This window comes from Notolepis coatsorum (assembly GCF_963971535.1).
Source record: "Notolepis coatsorum genome assembly, chromosome: 16".
NCBI classification, from domain to species: domain Eukaryota; kingdom Metazoa; phylum Chordata; class Actinopteri; order Aulopiformes; family Paralepididae; genus Notolepis; species Notolepis coatsorum.
In genome coordinates this window covers 27,336,366-27,358,865 of record NC_140180.1, presented here as the reverse complement: position 1 = coordinate 27,358,865, position 22,500 = coordinate 27,336,366, and the positions used below count along the sequence as shown (strand labels likewise).

The 22,500-nt window shown below is 44.2% G+C and overlaps 1 protein-coding gene across 1 annotated transcript in view; it reads left to right on the top strand.

The window, feature by feature from the left end:
• Positions 1–22,500, top strand: part of prom1a (prominin 1a) — a gene marked incomplete at its 3' end in the record, with an annotated part of 151,021 nt that overhangs the window by 95,909 nt on the left and 32,612 nt on the right. The window contains exons 6-18 of the mRNA XM_084332357.1: positions 3,063–3,126; positions 3,374–3,463; positions 3,899–3,922; positions 5,316–5,545; positions 6,259–6,333; positions 6,440–6,503; positions 7,481–7,640; positions 8,575–8,727; positions 9,589–9,712; positions 11,154–11,257; positions 14,005–14,089; positions 17,404–17,550; positions 21,730–21,801. Of these exons, the coding sequence (XP_084188483.1) occupies positions 3,063–3,126; positions 3,374–3,463; positions 3,899–3,922; positions 5,316–5,545; positions 6,259–6,333; positions 6,440–6,503; positions 7,481–7,640; positions 8,575–8,727; positions 9,589–9,712; positions 11,154–11,257; positions 14,005–14,089; positions 17,404–17,550; positions 21,730–21,801 (1,392 nt within the window). The remainder of the gene's footprint in view (positions 1–3,062; positions 3,127–3,373; positions 3,464–3,898; positions 3,923–5,315; positions 5,546–6,258; positions 6,334–6,439; positions 6,504–7,480; positions 7,641–8,574; positions 8,728–9,588; positions 9,713–11,153; positions 11,258–14,004; positions 14,090–17,403; positions 17,551–21,729; positions 21,802–22,500) is intronic.

The following is a 22,500-nucleotide window of genomic DNA, read 5'->3' as shown; positions in this document are numbered from 1 at the left end:
GAGCTGAAGCGGAAGTCTGAGGTGTACAGGGTGAACAAAAAGGGTGCCAATACAGTTCCCTGGGGGGCGCCAGTGTTGCAGATCAGCACATCCGAATGTCTGCCAGTGAGGTAGTTGAAGATCCAGGCCACCAAGTCGTCCTCCACCCCCATCACTGACAGCTTCTCGGCTAGTAGTGGAGGCTGCATAGCGTTAAAGGCACTGGAAAAGTCAAAGAATGTTACCCTCACTGAGCTGCCCGGCTTCTCCAGATGTAAATAGGCCTTGTGGACCATATAGATTATGGCAACCTCCACACCGATGTTCTGCTGATACACAAACTGCAGGGGGTCCGTAAAGCCTCTCACCTGTGGTTTAAGGTGCTCCAGAACCAGCCTCTCAAAGACCTTCATGACCAAGATTCTAACATTACAGGTTTCAACAGCACATCCCAACCAGGCTGCTGGGACTACAGTATACACTCATTCAGTCAGGCCACTGAATAAGAACATCAGACCAACTTAGTCTTACCAGCAACATCACACAGCAAGCAAAGAGCCATTAGCTTCCATTAGTCTGGCAAGACAAAAACATATAACATACAAAGACAGAGCTAAAAAGTCATTAAGTTAACCTCTTAAGTCCGAGTACCGGGCCGAGATTTGTTTCATGTCACAAATAGATCAATACAGTCCGTATTAAGTGACGCTGCGTTTCTTTTTCAAATGTAGCCAAGAGTAAAGACCCTAACCCTATCAAAACAGCAGTCAAGGTGTATATTTTCAGTTTGTTTACCAATGATTGTGTGTGTTATTAGCTAAATATGAGCTTATAAAAATGTATGCGCATTGCACCGGAAACCGGATGATTTAGATGCGAGGACATGACGCCGCCATGAAATTGTTGTAGTTCTAAGAAAGAGGAGACCCAGGGCTTTCGATGGACATCTACATTTCATAAAACGACACTACCCAGCTCACACCAGCCGCATACAAATGTAGTCCGACCATTTTTCTTTTACAGATATTGACGGGTTGAACAAACCTCAACGTTATTGCCATAAAATACAACATATATTGTTTCTTTACCTTTCGGTGAACATCTAGGAAAAATCTGCGTCGCAATCTGTGTCCCAAAATGGTGGAGCTATGGACATTATACAAAAGTAACTGTACTTACAGATTTCATTCACGGTCTTTGCTGCCCTGTAACGGGCGCCTGCTATTATAGGCCTGCTATTCTATATTCTATATTCATATTTTAAATTGCATGTGTCCAGATGACAAAATGCAGTACTGTATCTACAAAAAAAACCTGTAAATCATCTGCTCTTTGTTCATTTGATTAGATTTTTAGTACACTTGATCTCAAGAGGGTGCTGAATGAGCTCAGTGGCAATTGACTTTTGGTCAATGTTCAATGTTCACCGTCAAAGATGAAGAAAAAAAACGGATTAATAATTTATATTCTCCTTTGGTTAATTACAATTTACTCAAGCATAGTAACAGACACAATATGTCTGACACTGGAAATACAGTCCCAGACCAAGAACATGCAAATGGGAAGTCAAGGTGCTCCTTATATACTGTAGATAATATCATGTCGTATGGCCGTCAAATATATTATCTCTTTAGAAACTATATTATTTTGCACTACAAACGCTTCATATCCAGGTCAACTCACACACTTGTGACTAAAGCATACAGTATATAAACTATGAACGTGATTCAGGATTATCCTTCGCCAAAGGGAAACAATCTTGCGACTTCGCGTGAGTATCATACAGCAGCCTAATATTACAGCAAACTAAATAATTTGATAGTAATGGAACCACATATCTGTGAAAAACAACATCCATCAAATGATTGTCAAATGTGAGTATTCTCCACACCAAACAACGCTGTCCATGGTTCTGAAACGGCAGCACTCTCCTTTTCTCACAGATAATTTGTCAGTCAATAGTTCTTTTTTTGATCCACTTTTTCTCCCATTTTCTATATTTTTCTCCCATCCCAATTTCGTATCATCCAATTCAACCCTCCCCTGTCACGAACGCTGTTTCTTGCCTCCCACAAGCCGGCTGCAATGTGGACTAAGTCATACATAGCACAAGTCCCCTCCGGTACTTGAGGTAACAGCAGTCGCATCTTTTCACCTGCGCAGCTCGATCTCTCAGTGGCGAGGAGTAACGCGTGGGAGGCTCACGCTGCCCCCGACACTTCCTGATTCTACTGCGCAGGCGCACCAACCGACCTGTAGGAGTCACTGTCCACAACGCCCGATCCCCACCCTTCAGTTTCCCTCCCCGTAATACGGCCAATGTGTATTACTGTGGACGACCAGCTAAACTGAAAGCAATGTGGAGCGCTGGGATCGAACAGGCGATCCCAGCGTCTCCGCATTCATGGCGAGCGCCTTGCCCACTACGCCACGTAGCCGCCCTCTTGTCAGTCAATAGTTCTATGGTCAATATATGGGACCTCCCTTGTCCTGTCTGGAACTAAGCAATTTAGCCCAATATACGGGATGTCCCGGCTAACACGGGACAGTTGGCAACCCTATTGCATCACTCTTGTTGGGAAGCTAACAGTAGAGCCGTGTTCAACCATATTGTAGAAAACCTTCTTCTGTGACTCTGCTCCACTCCTTGTGTGTGGAGGGCTAGCCCTGCCCTCTGTGAAACACACAGACAGAGAGCACTAGAGAGGAGAGACATCAGAGGTGGGCTATAGGCTGCTGCCCACCCAGAAGTTAGAAACACTACTGTTTTTTCAGTGCTGTTTTTCCATTGGGCGAACTATTTATTTTACATGTTCCTTAACTTTTGATTGGGCTAAGCCCACCCCTGCCCAAAGGTGATAGCCGGCTCCAGCTTGCAAGCGTGTGCATGTGTTTAGGTGTGTGTGTATGTGTGTGTGCATGTATGTGAAGTGTATGTACTGAATGGGTATACTAGTAAGAGTGTGTGTTCACATAAAAAACATGTATGCACTGAAAATAAATACATCAAGAGACAACGTATTCTCACTGATTGCCATGTCTTTCTGTTTCTGAAATGACTTTGTGCTTTGTTTTGTTTTCAGCAAATTGATTACCTAATATCACAGTATACCACTGCAAAGAACAAAGTAATCTATGACCTCGATAGTAAGTATAGAGTTTCTCTGGTAAAGAGACAGCATGTCTCTTTATTATCATTATTGTTTTGTCAATTATGCATGCAGCCAAATACTGGTTTAGTGTGATGAAATGTACCACATTTTGTGCTTTTGATCACACATTGTGGTTGTCGTCTTATGATCATGACCCTTTTGTGGACATTTTGTTTATGTGTTCTACTGTTTTAGACCATTGACTACTGTTTTTTTTTGGTATGATGTTGTGTTCTCCACAGATATAGGTCCTCTACTCGGCGGAGGGATACATGACCAGCTGGAGAAGGACGTGCATCCGGCTCTAGACGGGGTGCTCAGTATGGCTGGAGGTACGTCTCCTCTGTTGTCATTGCCGTCCATACATTCCATGTACTGTCCATATCCATACGCAGGGATCCTATGTAGGTTTGGAAAGTAATGGGGAATGTTTTTGACAGTTTTCTAGTGTGGGAAAACACAATAACCTATAGAAAGTTTAGGAACGCTCTGGGAAATCGCCACTGCCCTGCGGATTGCTTAACTGTTAGTGATACATCTATAATGTCAAATCTGTCTATAATTCTTAAACGATTTTATGTCTGAAAAAGGTGTGAATTTTGAAATGGAAAGTGTGTAGGAACCCTGCATACAGTGCCTTGTTGGCAATAGTTTGTTCAGCTGGTGTGGGTTATTGAATGATTTGACAGTATTATGCAAAGTTAGAAAACAAACGCAGAAATCTATCTGTTTTTGTCATTTTGTCTTTCTTATGCTTTGTGATCAAGTGAAAATCGAGAGGGCCATTAAAGGTAACAGGGACATATGAACCCTTGACCCCTTGACCTTGTCACTCCTGTAATTGGTTCCCTTGTGGTTATCCTCATTCCTTTAGACCTATCAGGGCCATGAGAGCCATCTTAATAATCAACATACTGTGCATTTTTATTTACTGTGCAAGGTTATGGCATCCCCAGATGTAACCCAAATCCCCCAGAGACTGGAATGCATCCGCAAGTCTTTCCTGCTACTACTAGTCCAATTGTGTTACCCCACTGTGAAGTGTGTGTGTTTGTATGTACAGTATGTCCATGTGTCTGTGTGCACATGCACAATGGTATTGTGTGTGTGTGTGTGTGTGTGTGTGTGTGTGTGTGTGTGTGTGTGCGTGTGTGTGTGTGTGTGTGTGTGTGTGTGTGTGTGTGTGTGTGTGTGTGTGTGTGTGTGTGTGTGTGTGTGTGTGTGTGAATGCTAGACAGTTATGACTTTGCTCTGATATTACAATTACTGTATATACTATATACTTTTCATATTTCAACAATATTTAGTTTACTGTGTGTATGCTGATATTATATCCGCCTGTAAGCGGCATCTCTTGAGTTTAAATCCTGACTCAACTCTCAAAATGTGAAATAGGCAAGTAATTAGTGGCGTCTCCACGTGTCTCGTTCCCTGCAGCAGTGAGTGTTAGAACTGCAGGTCAGGATGCTTGGTGTTTAGTTCCCTTACATACCTGGCAGGACTAATGTCACACTCCAGGGACATTATGGAGGGAAGGTAACCGATCACAGGTCGTCGGATCCTTTCATCCAGACTGTCCCTGGAGACGTCCTGGAGATGTTCTACCCGTCTCAAGAGACAACGTTGCATGTGAATCCCCCCAAAAACATCATCATTGTTTCCAAGCAGTAAAAGGGTCTATACCTCACGCTGAGCCCTCCAAGACTCAGTATGACGTTCAGAATAGAATAAAATTGAATAGAATAGAAGTACTTAATTAATTCCGAGGGAAATTCAGCACCACAGATCGCTCACAATAAACATGTAGGTAGTTCAAAAATAAGAATACACGGTCAAAGATATACATTCAAACATATGTATATACATTCTAGAATATACAGTCTAAAAATATACAGTCAAATGTAAAATGTACAGGAAGATATACATGGATTTATACAGCCCAGTGGGAAAAAAACTGCAGTGCAAAGAAAACGCATTGATAAATATATTTAAAGTATTTCAATCATTAAAATTAAAATGTTGCCTCTGCAAATTGCAATTTCACGTAATAAATAAACCAATAAACGATCCGTCCTCTTGTGTCCGGGCGTCCCTGGATCTGGAGGCAGCCGTCCCTGGTTGTCCCCGGGCAGGTCTCCAGTCCGCCCCCCTGACCTCTCCTCTCCGCTCTGTCTCCGCGTGCAGCCATGCGGGAGACCAAGGAGGCACTGGAGAACGTCAGCGTGTCTCTGGACGTCCTGCAGGACGGGACGGCGAAGCTCAACTTCAACCTGAGCCTCGTGCGCTCCAGCCTCAACCGCACGCTGGACGACCCGGGCTGCCACGACGAGGAGTCGGACGCCACCAGCGCCCAGCTCTGCCGCGAAATACGCTCCTCCCTGACGCAGCTGCACGTCAGCGCTAATTTCACACGGGTACTTTTTTTGTGTGGTTTCGATTAGATTAGATTAAGATTATTCTTTATTGTCAGATATCTCTGGCAGCAGATATCTTTTTTGCATCACAGGCCTTCGATCATTTAACATGCCGTGGGGAAATCACACATTGAAACCACATGATAGATAGTATATTGGATTGGATTAGATTAGATTAGATTCATTTCAAACGTATCGTCATTATACAGCACAAATACAGTACAACAAAAGGAAGTTTGGCATCCAACCAGAGTGCAAATGTAACAGTAAAGTGCAATAGTAATATACAATGTACAGGTGATGATTAAACTGGGTATAAAATATATAAATTAGTACTACTGAGTGTAGTGCTAATCAGATGTATGTACAGAGTTGTAATATTTATTAATATGTACAGTGATACAGATAGTATAAGGCAGTATGGTAGTAGTCGTACTGGCCAGCAGTGTAACTAGTAAAGTAAGGGATATGTAACTAGAGTAGGTAAGGGATATGCACAGATATAGATCTACAGATAAGTAAAAGGATGGCCAGTTGCAGTACAATTCATTGATATTTGGTTTTATATAAAAAAAAAAATTTTAACTAAGTGGAGCTGTTTGACTTTTGGTTTCTTTCTGTGTCCTTTCTCCTATTTTTGTTCATCATGTTGGAATTTCCATATAGCTTTATTATTGATAGCAATTGACTGATTGTTGTGTGTTATGTTTCAGTTACCCGGTGTGAACGGCCAGCTGGAGAGTGTAAATAACATACTGAGAACTGACCTCAGCAGCATCGTTCAGAGGGTGAGTCCCTGCATGCTGCGCAAAAGTTGTTATTATCGGATCATGAAACTGTACAGCGCTCACAGATGGGCCGTGTTTGTTTCCTTTCCTTATCTGTGTCTGTCAGGGCTACTCCTCACTGAATGACACACCAACCATGGTGAATGACCAGACAAGAAACATTGTGGAGGGTAAGGGACATTCACAGCATCTAACATCTATGGTCTTTGGTCAAATAAATAGCTAAGTGAGTGTAGGGAGTTCAGGTAGCTCATGTAGCTCATGTAGTGTCATGGTAAATGATTTATACCATCGCTGGTACCATGGTAAATTATTCAAACCATTGCTAGTACCATGGTAAATGATTCAAACCATTGCTGGTACCATGGTAAATTAATTATACCATCGCTGGTACCATGGTAAATGATTATACCATCACTGGTACCATGGTAAATGATTATACCATCACTGGTACCATGGTAAATGATTTATGCCATTACAGGTACCATGGTAAATAATTTATGCCATCACTGGTACCATGGTAAATGATTTATACCATCGCTGGTACCATGGTAAATGATTTATACCATCACTGGTACCATGGGTAAATGATTATATACCATCGCTCGGTACCATGGTAAATGATTTATACCATCACTGGTACCATGTAAATGATTTATGCCATCACTGATGGTGAAACTGAAATGACTAGAAAGGAGAGAGAGAAGGAACGCTGAAGAGGTGCTGACCATGAAGAAAATACAGTGGTGTGAAGCTCTGTCTCTGTGTATCTCTCTCTCTTTCCCTCCCTCCCCCTCCCTCTCTCTCTCTCTCTCTCTCTCTCTCTCTCTCTACTCTCTCTCTCTCTCACTATCTCTCCCCTCCCTGTCTCCCTCTCTCTGTCTTTCTCTCTATCTATCTCTCCCTCCCTCTTCCTCTCTCTCCCCTCCCTGCCCCCCCATCTCTCTCCCTCTCTCTCTCCCTCCCTCCCTCTCTCTCTCTCTCTCTCTCTCTCTCTTCTCTCTCTCTCTCTCTCTCTCTCTCTCTCTCTCTCTCTCTCTCTCTCTCTCTCTCTCTCTCTCTCTCTCTCTCTCTCTCTCTCTCTCTCTCTCTCTCTCTCTCTCTCTCTCTCTCTCTCTCTCTCTCTCTCTCTCTCTCTCTCTCTCAGGTGTGAGAGGTTTGTTGGATGGGATAGGTGATAACATCACCAGTTTCTCTAAGGCGTTCCCAGTACACAGCTCTTTGGCTAACTTCACAATCTTCATCAGCCACACACACTCCAAGATAGAGGACTACTACCCAGAAATGGACAAAATGGACTTCTACAGGTAACTGATGTCCGTTTTCCTCAACTGGTGTGTTTTGAGGCTAGAGATTTTACCGATTTCGAAATTAACCTTTTTTAGCTAAGCTCAGCTATTGCATTTATTTTTTCACTTTTAGCCTGAAACTATGCGTCTTCCTTCCTTCCTTGAAGCACTTTGAACTGCAATTTCTGTATGGAAATTGCTATACAAATAAAGTTTATTATTATTATTATTATTACAGGACCAACATTTAAACATTTTTAATAACAAAGATTATTCAATCATAGAATATGTATTTTTCATGTCCATAATAACTGTGAATTAGTTAAAACTGTATTAAAAAACGTGAATTACTATAAACGTAAGACTATAATCACACCATAAAAATGTCCTACAGTGACATCCCTATTTAAGGCTTCAGACAAAGCCTGAATGAAAATGTTTCCATTTCGATTATTATAAAAAAATGTGCAGCCTACATATCTGTGAAATTGTATAGACAATCCAAAAACACCATTATAATAGAACTGTTTTATAAAAACAATATCACACTCAAGCTTGTTCTTCATAATGTATATGATTATTAACCAAATGTGATTGCTATAATTATTGATAAAATTGATCATCCCTGTGATGAAAAATCTAAAGAAAGTATTAATTTACTAGAACTGGATTATGTGTGTTAGTCATTATCCAGCCTGTCTGTGCTTGGTAGAACTTTGATTACAGTCTCTCATTATACATTTACAACTTCGATACACTGATGAAAAGAAAAGGTAAAGATGATTGTTATTTAACCTTCTGTAGTGTGGTTGTGAAATGGTTAACCCTTTTGTTGTGTGGCAGTGAACGGGTTAACCTTCTGTATTGTCGCAGTGAAAGGGTTAACCCTTTGGCAGTGTGGTAGTGAAAGGGTTAAAATGTCAGTGTAAGAGGTATGACCGTGTTCTTCCAGGTGGATCGGCTGCATCGCTCTGTGCTGCATGGTGGTGCTCGTCCTGGCCTTCAACTTCCTGGGCCTGCTGTGTGGCACCTTGGGCTACGACAAGCACGCCTCCCCCACCACACGGGGCTGCGTCTCCAACACGGGGGGCACGCTGCTCATGGCGTGAGTACAATTTCTTTCAATTAACTCTTATGCCCCCCTAACGATTTTGCAGAGTTGTCACCTTAGTGCATGAAAAGATTGCATCACGTTCAAGGTCATAAAAAACTTAATTTGTAATATTTCGTTCCAATTCTTTTTTTATGAATACCACTATGAACCTAACTCAACATATCTATCAAAGATTCCAAATATTTCCGTTTGTAGGGTTATGGTTAGGGTTAGGGTTAGGGTTAGGGTTAGGGTTGGGGTTAGGGTTAGGGTTAGGGTTAGGGTTGGGGTTAGGGTTAGGTTAGGGGACTGTTGAGCAAGTGTTGGGGTGGGCACGGGCACAGGGATGCGATTTTACCTTCTCCTAATCTTTCTGTCTGGGTAACCCTAACCCTAACCCTAACCCTAACCCCCATGGCAAGAAATAAACCACTATGGACGGTTTGAAAGCTAATATTGTTAACTTTTGTGTTAGAGGGTTTCAAAATCTAATCTTTTCAAATTCTGTGAATATATGGAAAATAAGCAAACGGACACAATTTCATGACATAATAATCAACACAGCCATCGTTGTACACAGAAACACAAAAAAAGATAGGCAAAAAACACAAAATAGTCGCTAAGGGGGCAGAAGGGTTAAAAGAACACGCCAACATTTTGGGATTGTCTTCTCCAGAGAGAGACAAGAAGATAGATACCAGTTTTATCGTTGTGCATTCAGTAGAAAGCTATGCATAAAAATGCACCACAGGCAATGTGGAGGAGAGAAACCTTAGAAGGGCCGTTCAAGGGGGGGATCTCCCTTCTTAGTATTTGACCTGACGTTTCTAATGAAGCTCCTACTGCTGTACTGCTGTGTGTTCCTCCCCTCAGTGGCGTGGGCTTCAGCTTCATCTTCTCCTGGGTGCTGATGGGAGTGGTGACCGTAAGCTTTCTGCTGGGAGGCAACATGGAGAAGTTGGCGTGTGAACCCTTTCACACCAAGCAGCTCTTCCAGGCAAGTTCACACAGACACGGTCAAGAATGTAATGTGGGGTAACTGATGACACAGTCCAAGATGTAACTTGGTGGCAGTTGTACATCAGCAACGCTCTCCTCCATCAGCAATGCTCCTCCCCCCCTCAGCAATGCTCCTCCCCCCTCAGCAATGCTCCTCCCCCATCAGCAATGCTCTCCTCCATCAGTCTCTAGGATGTTTCATCGTTGAATCTTCCAGTCTGCCCTCCCAAATGTAATATTAATATTACATTTCCATTCTATTACATAGCCTCAGTACAGTTCACAAGTGAACTGTCTTAATCACTTTGAAAGCCCTGCATTGTTGTTGTTATTGTCGTTGTTTTCATTATTATTAACACTTTCGCGGCCACTTGGATCCATCTAAAATCACTCTAGACGGCCAGCATTTCTAAACAGACTTGCATAGTCCGTGGGGCTGTTTGTAGAGCTAAATCTATACTTTATAGTATTGCTATCAGTCCATTCTCATTGTCAATTGAGACCATAAACCATCCCTTCAAAATGGCTTAAAGAAAAACAAATTTCATCAATACGTTCTCATTTTATAGCATCTTGAATATAAGCGTTATAAGGGATTTGGACTAGTATATTTCCTGGAAGGCGAGATACAGGCCGCTAAGCTAGTAACGTTAAATCCAATGGCATTTCGGCTATACAGAAGCTACAGTTAAAAATCAAACTGCATATGATCGGTATGATGGTCCACCATGAATGCATGAAAGGGGGGGGGGGGGGGGGGGGGGGGGGACCTCGTTTCTGATTATTGATTACCAATAACCGCGTTAGCCTCAGTAGCCACATTTGCTGACCGGGTGGATGGCTATCATAACAAGCCCCTGATCAGCATGTAATTTACGTGAAAAAGATCTTACCGTGGGCCGGTTGGATCCCCCAAAGGATTTCCCAGTTATCGATCGCCATCTGGTAGATCGATATGTCCATTGGCTGATGATATATTCCTTTACTGCACACTGAAATCCGCGTCCCAAAACGTATTCCAAGCTACAGGCTATAGGCATCGCTTCATGTTAGCAGAAAACTACATTGGAAATCCAGAAAAAACAAGACAACTTCTGCCACAGGGAACACAGCATTATCGAGATAGCGCCCCTAAGAGGATCTGGCCGGTAATGCACTTTTTCGAATTCAAAGAGTAGGGTACTTCTGCAGTGCTGCTCGGTGACATCGAGTAGGTTATTACAATGGAATAAAAGCCAAAACATGTCCGTGGTTGGTCCTCAACTGTTGGATTTGAAACACGGACTTATCCGTGGTCGGGCGCCATTGTGTTAATGTGATTGATTGATTGATTGATTAATGTGATTGATTGATTGATTGGTTGATTGATTGATTGATTTGTTGGTTGATTGATTGGTGTGAGAACTCTGTCAGTTACTGACCGGTGATCCTTCTCTCAGGTTCTGGATACTCCTCATCTGGTCAACCCAGAGTGGCGGAACTTCATTCCAGGCTACATGTACAATGACTCTGACCTGGACCTGACAGTGGAGAGCCTCTACAGGTAACAACACGCTGCTGTCAGATGGATCAACTCGCACCTGGAGCTAAACGGCATGGTATCACATAATAATAAATGTCTGCATAATAAAATAAAAAACGTTAAGCTTAAAGGAACATGCCAACATTTTGAAAGCGGACATGTACGGGTAGCCTATACGCATTGTCCAACTAACACATCTCCCGAAGGCTACCCGTACATGTCCGCTTCCATTCATTGTGCTAAGCTAGGCTAACATGCAGCCAGATAGCTTTCTACTGAACGCACAGAGAGGAAACTGGTATCTATCTTCTTGTCTCTCTCTGGAGAAGACGGTAAGATAATTTACCAAAATGTTGGCGTGTTCTTTTAAACACACATCCACCTTTCCCACGGTTGCTAAAATAGTACATCTGACGAGCACCTACTCAGGTGAAATCATTGTTTGTCTGTAATTGTTGTTGAGCAATGCCGCTGTATGGGGGTCTGACTTATTTGAATAAAATGTAATTGTATTGAATTGAAGATCTACGTACGTATCGTCTCCAGTCGTCATCATGTGCTACACTGGTACCCAGCCTCAGACACTTAGTTTTGGAAATCTATATTATGCATTATTACAGTAACTCACCGACCCCAAAGCTAGAAGTAACTAATGGTTTCTTTCATTTGTGAATTGTAATCAAACAGACAATAAAACCGGGGGGGTTTATTAGAGAACATTAAACTTTACTTGTTCATTTGTGTCATTTCTGAGCACCCTCTGTGACATTCTACCCCTTTAAATTTTTCTCTGCATGATTGCACCAAGTGTCAGCATCTCCTAGTCTTTAAACAGGCAGCATGCCTACATTACCTGTAATGAGAGGCCCAGCGCCTCTGTTAGCGCGCGTCTGTTAGTGCACCTCTGTTAGCGCACCTGTTAGCGCACCTCTGTTAGCGCGCCTCTGTTAGCGCACCCCTGTTAGCGCACCTTTGTTAGTGCACCTCTGTTAGCGCACCTCTGTTAGCGCACCTCTGTTAGCGCGTCTCCGTTAGCGCACCCCTGTTAGCGCACCTCTGTTAGCGCACCTCTGTTAGCGCGTCTCTGTTAGCGCGTCTCCGTTAGCGCACCCCTGTTAACGCACCTTTGTTAGTGCACCTCTGTTAGCACACCTCTTTTAGCGCACCTCTGTTAGCGCACCTCTGTTAGCGCACCTCTGTTAGTGCACATCTGTTAGCGCACATCTGTTAGTGCACATCTGTTAGTGCATCTCTGAATTGAATTGAATTGGAAACCTTTATTTATCCCAGAGGGGAGATTCAGATCACAGCATAACAGCAATTTAAAAACAGTTCATGGAAACAGTTAATACATAACATACACTTATTTAGTATGTGTTAAAAACAAGATGGACAAATACATAGGGCTAAAAGAATTGCTTAAATAGGGCTAGAATATAGCTAAAAGTGGTGAATGGAAGAAAAGAAAAAGAAACAAGTCGAATCGTGATGTTAAATAATTAAATGAATTGGTTAATTTAGTCCACAACCCAGCTCCTCCTGTTAGTGCACATCTGTTAGCGCGCCTCCGTTAGTGCACATCTGTTAGCGCGCCTCCGTTAGTGCACATCTGTTAGCGCGCCTCCGTTAGTGCACATCTGTTAGCGCGCCTCTGTTAGCGCGCCTCTGTTAGTGCACCTCTATTTGGTGCCTCTGTTAGTGCACATCTGTTAGCACGCCTCTGTTAGCGCGCCTCTGTTAGTGCACCTCTATTTGGTGCCTCTGTTAGTGCACATCTGTTAGCGCGCCTCTGTTAGTGCACCTCTATTTGGTGCCTCTGTTAGTGCACATCTGTTAGTGCGCCTCTGTTAGTGCACCTCTATTTGGTGCCTCTGTTAGTGCACATCTGTTAGCGCGCCTCTGTTAGTGCACCTCTATTTGGTGCCTCTGTTAGTGCACATCTGTTAGCGCGCCTCTGTTAGTGCACCTCTATTTGGTGCCTCTGTTAGTGCACATCTGTTAGTGCGCCTCTGTTAGTGCACCTCTATTTGGTGCCTCTGTTAGTGCACATCTGTTAGCGCGCCTCTGTTAGTGCACCTCTATTTGGTGCCTCTGTTAGTGCACATCTGTTAGCGCGCCTCTGTTAGCGCGCCTCTGTTAGCGCGCCTCTGTTAGCGCGCCTCTGTTAGTGCACCTCTGTTCGCGCGCCGCCGCCTCCGTTAGTGCACATCTGTTAGCGCGCCTCCGTTAGTGCACATCTGTTAGCGCGCCTCTGTTAGTGCACATCTGTTAGCGCGCCTCCGTTAGTGCACATCTGTTAGCGCGCCTCCGTTAGTGCACATCTGTTAGCGCGCCTCCGTTAGCTGTAATGGGGGGTGACCGATGCTCATTATAACTCCTAATAGAGTAGAGTTGCTTGAGCAAGTCTGGCCTCATTAAACAGCAAGTGGTGAGCGATAACACTGTACACAAATGGCTGCAGTCATTCCTTCGTTTTGACTTCACTTTTCATGAAGGCTCGCTAATGCTTCTGCTAGTGGCCGTGTGCTGGTAGGAGGGAACGTGTCAGTGCTTCCAACTTGTATCACTTGGTGGCAGCAGACATGTCTAACTGTGAACATGGCTCACAAGCTGGAACTCACTCTCATTCCTATATGTTGTCATTCCTCTCTCTCTCTCTCTCTCTCTCTCTCTCTCTCTCTCTCTCTCTCTCTCTCTCTCTCTCTCTCTCTCTCTCTCTCTCTCTCTCTCTCTCTCTCTCTCTCTCTCTGTCTGTTTCTATCTCCCAGTAATTGTAAAGATAACAAAGGGATCTACTCTGCAATGCACCTGGACAAGGCCTTCAAAGTCAGCGCCTTCCTCAACACCACAGTGGTCAGTAAACAGCACACACACACACACACACACACACACACACACACACACACACACACACACACACACACACACACACACACATCTATGTAAGGACCAGGATGAACACACATAGGACGTGGAGTTACAGTATGTATCTATGTAAGGACCAGGATGAACACACACATGTACATGAAATTACTATTCTAGCACAACAATGCCAAAAGAGTGGAAAACAACACACATTTTACTCAGATTTACAGTTAAAACCAATGCAATTAGTGCAAACATTTGCGAAAGCTCGTTGGCCACGGTTGTCATTTAAACACCTACTATTCGATTATAATAACTTGTTGAAATGTAATGGAATCGTTTTCTGCCAGTAGCTTTCATACCGTGGTCTTGAGACGCTTACAGTAGCTTTCATACCGTGGTCTTGAGACGCTTACAGTAGCTTTCATACCGTGGTCTTGAGACACTTACAGTAGCTTTCATACCGTGGTCTTGAGACGCTTACAGTAGCTTTCATACCGCGGTCTTGAGACGCTTACAGTAGCTTTCATACCGCGGTCTTGAGACGCTTACAGTAGCTTTCATACCGTGGTCTTGAGACGCTTACAGTAGCTATCATACCGTGGTCTTGAGACGCTTACAGTAGCTATCATACCGTGGTCTTGAGACGCTTACAGTAGCTTTCATACCGTGGTCTTGAGACGCTTACAGTAGCTTTCATACCGTGGTCTTGAGACGCTTACAGTAGCTTTCATACCGTGGTCTTGAGACGCTTACAGTAGCTTTCATACCGTGGTCTTGAGACGTTTACAGTAGCTTTCATACCGTGGTCTTGAGAAGGATGAAGGAATGAATGAAGGAATGAATGAATGAAGGAATGAGGGAAGGAAGGAATGGATGAAGGAATGAAGGAGTGAGTGACACAGTGACATAGAGGTCATAGAGGAGCTTCACAACAAAAGGAAAATGTGTGGCGTGTGAAGATAATCTCTTTTATCCATTACTAAAAAGTTGCCATTTTGATGTGTCGGAGGAAGCATGTGATAGTATCCACCCTCCCAGACCGACGGCAGGGGGGTAAAAGTGTGCAACGACCAGGAAGGGGATTGGGAATTGGCATAACGACTAACATTGGGATGGGAGAAAAACGGAAAAAGGAGGGGGGAAAAGATAATACAAAAGAAATATATAAAAAATTGCCATTTTGAATATATTGGGTTTTCATTCAATAGCACTGAGAAATGTAAAAAAGAAAGAAAAATTTATATAAAAGGATATAATTTATATAGCGGTTTTATCCAAAACGCTTTACAACTTGTGCCTCACACACAGATGGCGGGGCCAAACATGCAAGGTGCCAACCTGCTCATCGGGGGGAGCAGTTAGGGGTTAAGTGTCTTGCTCAGGGACACTTCGACACGCTGCCGGGAGGAGTTGCCGGAATCGAAAGGGGAACCTGCCGATTACCAGATGGCCGCACTACCTCCTGAGCCACTGTCGCCCCCCCAGAAGCTAAAAGCGCTCCAAGTGAAGCTATTGTAGGATCTCTAAACCAATGCCGTTATTTTAAATCCTGACCCGCTATCATAATATTGAAATGCAAGTTTCGTCTTTACCTCACTTATTAAAAGCAACAGACGCTATGAATAGACGGCTTGCTGTGTCTGCCAACACACACACATTCTAGTTCACTCTAGGCATTACCTAAACAAGTACCTTTGCTGCCAAAACAAAGAGTGTGTTAGCGAGTGATAGCATTAGCATTCTTCAGCCCTTACCTCAGCCTGTGCCTGAGACATGGGACTTTATTTGACCCAACGCCAGCCATATTTGTCTACCAAACGGATGTTCAGTGATAGGCTGCCAGCTGGCGAGATTAGGGGCAGCCTCTGCGTCACACAAAGGAAACGCTAGCCAGCTCCACCGATGTCAAGCCTTTAAAACAACGAAGCGTTAGTTATGGCTGACATTCCCCTCTTTTTCGGCACTGTTCATTATTAGTCCCTTGCACGTAACACACACGTGTAACATTAACTCACATGTGGAGTTCTACAGAAACACAGGTTCGCTCTGTTGCCACTGGCGTTTTCTCTCCTAATGTTGAACGCTGTGGGTTAGGCCGCATGTTGCGGTTAAAAACCCTTTGCCCCTCTTTTCACCTGAGCTACTTGAGGTTGAAATATAAACAGGAAGAGCTCAGGTGGCCTAATCTGTGATCAGTATCAGCGGCGAGGCTTTGCAGGAGCACCGGTCTCTGTGAAAGTGGAGATATTCATGGGGATTGAATGTAAAAGCGAGTTGTAAAGGGTAGTGTCAGCCTTTTCTGTTTCTTTGTGGTGCAACACTGAGGGGGAACTCCAAAACCAAAACGCATCTTAAACGCTGTGTCATGCACAGAGGAAAACAACAACAGCTTTATTTAGACCAACTTGCTGCTGTTTTCCCACGAATACTGGTGGACAAAAGCGTTAATTTTTCTAAATTACATACTATACAAAACATTTGTTCTGAAAATCGGAACCTAGCACCCATCCCGTGTCTTCCAGAATAACTGTGGTCCTCTGAGACTTAGAGAGCCGTCTGAGAATCACAAACACAATCACCGGGAGGTTGTTTTTCTTTGTCCATTGGCACTAACTACTATCATCAAGGCCTAATTAGTGCACAGCATCTCCAAGTCCAGACTATACCTTGTCTAATTGCCGCCGGCATGTTGTTGGAACAGAATGTGAGCTCATTTTGCCGTCGCTCTTTTGTCGTAGGTCGCTCTGAATAAGAGTGTCTGCTGAATACCTACAATGTAAAAGCCACGTCGAATTGTTTATTGTTTATTGTTTAAAAGGATCCCCATTAGCTGCCACCTAAGTGGCGAGCTAGTCTTCCTGGGGTCCACACAGAAAGACAACAAAAACACAAAACATAACAATACATATGACAATCACAATTCACTTAATTAACAATGATAATCTAAAAACAGTCAAACATTGTAGACATCATTATAAACATCAGAATATTTGGTATTTGAAAGACACTTTGCTATTCGTTTTTACTTATGTTCAGTGGGCAGTTATTCCAATGATTGATGGCACGATAAACAACCGTCCTCTTTAAAGCATTTGATTTTGGACGTGGTAACATAATCAGTCCATCATCGGCTGACCTAGTAAAATAAGAATGAACCTGACTGCATCTGACAATTTGTTTGTATAAGAAAACAGGTTGAGACGAAAAGACAGTGTTCCAAATGATAATGTGACTTATTTTGTGCCGCTCGGTGCAATGAATGAAACCAACCGGGGTGTCTGTCTGTCCTTTGACTGCAGTTCACCAAGGACGTGGTGAGGCTGTTTGACGGCGTGAGGATCGACCTGAGAGGTGTCGTCCTGCTGGAGTCCGAAGGGAGACAGAACCTCCTGGACTTCTCTGAGGCCGGCCTGGGCGAGATCAACCATACTGGCTACCTAGAGGAGGTACCTGACACACACACATACACACACACACACACACACACACACACACACACACACACACACACACACACACACACGCACACACACACACACACACACACTCAATGGGGAGCGACGACGCCTCTCTCGCGGACAAACTCAACTCTTTCTACGCTCGGTTTGGTGTAGACAGTGGCGCCGCTAGCTCAACGGCTAGTGACGTCACTGGCGCGCCGGCTGTTGTGGAGGGGGGGGGGGGGGGCAACCGCGGGGGGGCGGGAACGCTCTCTCGTTGTCGGAACATAGTGTGAGAAGAGCATTTATGCAGGTGAACACCAGAAAAGCTGCTGGCCCAGATGGTATAACAGGACGCATACTTAAGTCCTGTGCCAACCAGCTAGCCCCTGTGTTCACCGCCATATTTAATCAATCCCTGGTGGAGTCAGTGGTCCCTGCCTGCTTCAAGATGTCTACCATCATCCCTGTACCAAAGAAACCCTCCCCAACATGTCTCAATGACTACAGACCGGTGGCACTCAGCTCTGTGGCCATGAAATGTTTCGAGAGGCTGGTCAAGGATCACATTTGTGCCTCCCTCCCCAGTGATATGGACCCTATGCAATTTGCATACAGGCCAAACAGGTCCACTGACGATGCGGTCTCCCAAGTACTGCACAGCACCCTCTCTCACCTTGACCGCCAGAAGAGGGGCTATGTGAGACTGTTGTTCATTGACTACAGCTCAGCGTTCAACACCATAGTCCCCACCAGACTGGTGGACAAGCTGATCGAGCTGGGTCTGAGCTCCGCTCTGAGCGCCTGGATACTGGACTTTCTGAGCGAAAGTCCCCAGGCGGTCAGGGTGGGGGGTCAGACCTCCAACACCATCACCCTGAGCATTGGGTCCCCCCAGGGCTGTGTTCTGAGCCCCCTGCTGTACTCACTATACACACACGACTGTGTGGCCAAGTTCAGCTCCAACTCCATAGTGAAGTTTGCGGACGACACAGTGGTGGTGGGGCTGATCTCGGACAACGACGAGAAGGCCTACCGGGAGGAGGTTGAGGTACTGGAACGCTAGTGCTAGGACAACAGCCTGCTCCTGAACATTGGTAAAACCAAGGAGCTGATCGTGGATTATAGGAGAGGACAGCAGGGGACACACACACCACTGAGGATAAACGGGGCTACCGTGGACAGGGTGAGCAGCTTTAAGTACCTGGGGGTCCACATCGCAGAGGATCTGACATGGACAACACACATAGACTCAGTCGTAAAAAAGGCGAAGCAGCGCCTCTACCACCTGAGACAGTTAAGGAAGTTCAGAGTATCTGGGAAGATACTCCAGTCCTTCTACTCTGGAGCTGTAGAGAGCATCTTGACTGGAAACATCACTGCCTGGTATGGAAACTAGGGATGCCCCGATCACGTTTTTTGCCACCGATACCGATCACCGATCGTCGTGAGCCATATCGGCCGATACCGATCCGATACCGATCGTTTTTGATTAAAAAGAAATTAAAAATTATTTTATATACATTTTTTTTTTTTTTTTTTAATAAAATATATATATTATATAATTAGACTTGTACTTGTATTATCTGCGAGACATCGCCACCACGCAACAAGTCAAAATGCTCGCTATCTGCAAACAGCTCCACTGTCTGTGTGTACTCTAGTAGCCTAGCTCCAAAAAGGATTCTCCGGCGCTGCAGCGGGACCCTATTGGTAACGTTATGCTTTGGTCATTTCACATTCAGCAAGCCCTCAGCTCGAATACGCATTCAATCAATGTTATAAGACATTGATATCAGGAGCTATCTGTAGCTACTGCTAGCCGGCTAGATGATGTTAAGACAACTATTTAGTTCAATCGGACATTTCGTTTTGAACCGTGAACTAACGTCAGCTAACGCAAGCTAACGCAAGCTAACGGAGATATCAACATGGGCTACTAGACTTCCTGGGGCATTTGTTGATATCCGGAGCTATCAGTAGCTAGCCGGCTAAATACCGTTAGACAATGCCTACTAAAAGTGAATAGTTGACTGGGTAATTTTGTTTAAACAGTAACGATAGCTAGGTAGCTAACGTTAGCTCAGGTCGAATGCACTATCTAGACTCAGCAGAGGAGGTCCGCCTCCTCTGTTTACAAACTCTACACGGGTACGGGCGGGGCTAGGGAGGAGGAGCAGTTTGCAGGTCCTGTGCGTCTGAGACAAGCAAGTGAGATATCCACTTGATCAGTTTCCGCGATCGGCGAATATGACTAATTATCGGAATTCCCTGATCGCATATTTATACTGATTATCGGCCGATAACGATCGGTGGCCGATCGATCGGGGCATCCCTAATGGAAACAGCACGGCACAGGACAAGAAGGCCCTACAGAGAGTGGTGCGCTCAGCCGAGCGTACCACGGGTATTGCACTACCACCCCTGCAGGTTCTATACAACAAGAGGTGCAAATCCAGAGCCTGCAGAATAATGAAAGACCCACACCACCCCAACAACAGCCTGTTCATACTGCTGAGGTCAGGCAGACGCCTGCGAACCCCAGCTACTAGGACAGAGAGGCTTCGGCTCAGCTTCTTCCCCAAGGCCATCAGAGCCTTGAACACTGAACACTGAACTCTCCACACACAAGCACACATGAGCACACACGACACACACATTGTACACGCTCACACACTAGCAGCCACTTTAACATGAGCAAGCACACACTCATGCTGCACACGCCCACACGTATGGCCACTAAGGAAAGGTCACTTTAAAAATAGTATAGTAGAGATTGTATAAAATAGCAATGTACAGAAAGACCCAGTGCCCCATCCGTAGCTAACAGTGTATTGCACTACCACAGGACCTAGCATGTCCTTCATGCTCTGTAAATAACTATGTACAAATACCGATATGCCCTACTATGTTACTTGTTTATTGCACAATATTGTTTTATTGGATTCTATTATATGTTGTTACTACTGTATTGCACATCGTTGCGGGCAAGACCACCCGCATTTCATTGTATACTTGTATGCCGTGACAAATAAAACTCTTGACTTGACTTGACTTGACACACACACACATACACACACTGGGGAGATCAACCTGAACACACACACACACTGGGGGAGATAAACCTGAACACACACACACACACACACACACACACACACACACACACACACACACACACACACATACACATACACACACTGGGGAAGATCAACCATACTGGCTACCTAGAGGAGGTAACTGACACATGAACACACACACACGTACACACATACACACACATACATACATACATACATACATACATACATACATACATACATACATACATACATACATACATACATACATACATACATACATACATACATACATACATACATACATACATACATACATACATACATGGAGTATGTATTGTTGTATTGTATTATGAATTTGATAAGGAGTATTTATTGTTGTTTTAATTGTTTGTATGCCATGTGAATGTTGTGAGTGTATAAAGTCTGTAACTGTATTTTACATGTTATGGACCCCAGGAAGAATAGCGACAGCACTGCTGTGGCTAATGGGGATCCAAATAAACTTAAACATACATACATACATACATACATACATACATACATACATACATACATACATACATACATACATACATACATACATACATACATACATACATACATACATACATACATACATACATACATACATACATACATACATACATACATACATACATACATACATTCTGATGCAGGTATTACTGGAACTGTATTCTCATGACAAAACGACTGGGAATAATAGTGGTACTTTGATATGTTCTCTTATCATTTGCATGTCAGCTAAATATTTTCTTGAAGACTTACATACGATAACGGCCCCTTATGCTGTCAGTTAACATACAGCAGGCAGCCATGCTTGGCCTTATATCAGCTCCAGAATACTGCAATGCACACAGTGTTCCGTTGAAGACCATTGATTGCAGTCAGTGTGGTTATCTGAAACCACTGTTGCCAAAGCAAAGACTGAGCGAGCCGCGACTTTTCGCTTCACATTCCTCCGTCTTGTACAGCGTGTTCCGTCACACACGTTCACTTCCAACGAGCGCGTTAACGATGAGAATGAAAGAGAGGAAAACAGCCGTATACACTTCTTTGTGACTTTTTCCCCAATTATCTTCAGGTCCATAAAGGGGTGACTGTGGTGGACCTGCTGTCATACGCCAACGAGCTGGAAGCACAGACGGACCTGATTGTAAGAAACACCACACCACTGTACTCATCCAACGTACTAACTTCAATGTGAACACTGATTGTAAGAAACACCACACCACTGTACTCATCCAACGTACTAACTTCAATGTGAACGCTGATTGTAAGAAACACCACACCACTTTACTCGTCCAACGTACTAACTTCAATGTGAACACTGATTGTAAGAAACACCACACCACTGTACTCGTCCAACACACTAACTTCAATGTGAACACTGATTGTAAGAAACACCAGACCACTGTACTCATCCAACGTACTAACTTCAATGTGAACGCTGATTGTAAGAAACACCACACCACTGTACTCGTCCAACACACTAACTTCTTTTTTTTTTTATCTACTTTTTCTCCCATTTTCTATTTTTCTCCCATCCCAATTTCGTATCGTCCAATTCTACCCTCCCCTGTCTCGAACGCTGTTAGGCCATGCCTCCCACAAGCTGGCTGTAATGTGGACGAAGCCATACATTGCACAAGTCCCCTCCGGTACTCGAGGTAGCAGCCGTCGCATCTTTTCACCTGCACAGCGCGATCTTTCAGCGTCGGGGGTCTGCGTTTGGAGGGCACGCCGCCCCCGTCGCTTCCTGATTCTACTGCGCAGGCGCACCAACCGACCTGTAGGAGTCGCTGTCCACAACGTCCGATCCCCACCCATCAGCTTCCCACCCCCTAATACTGCC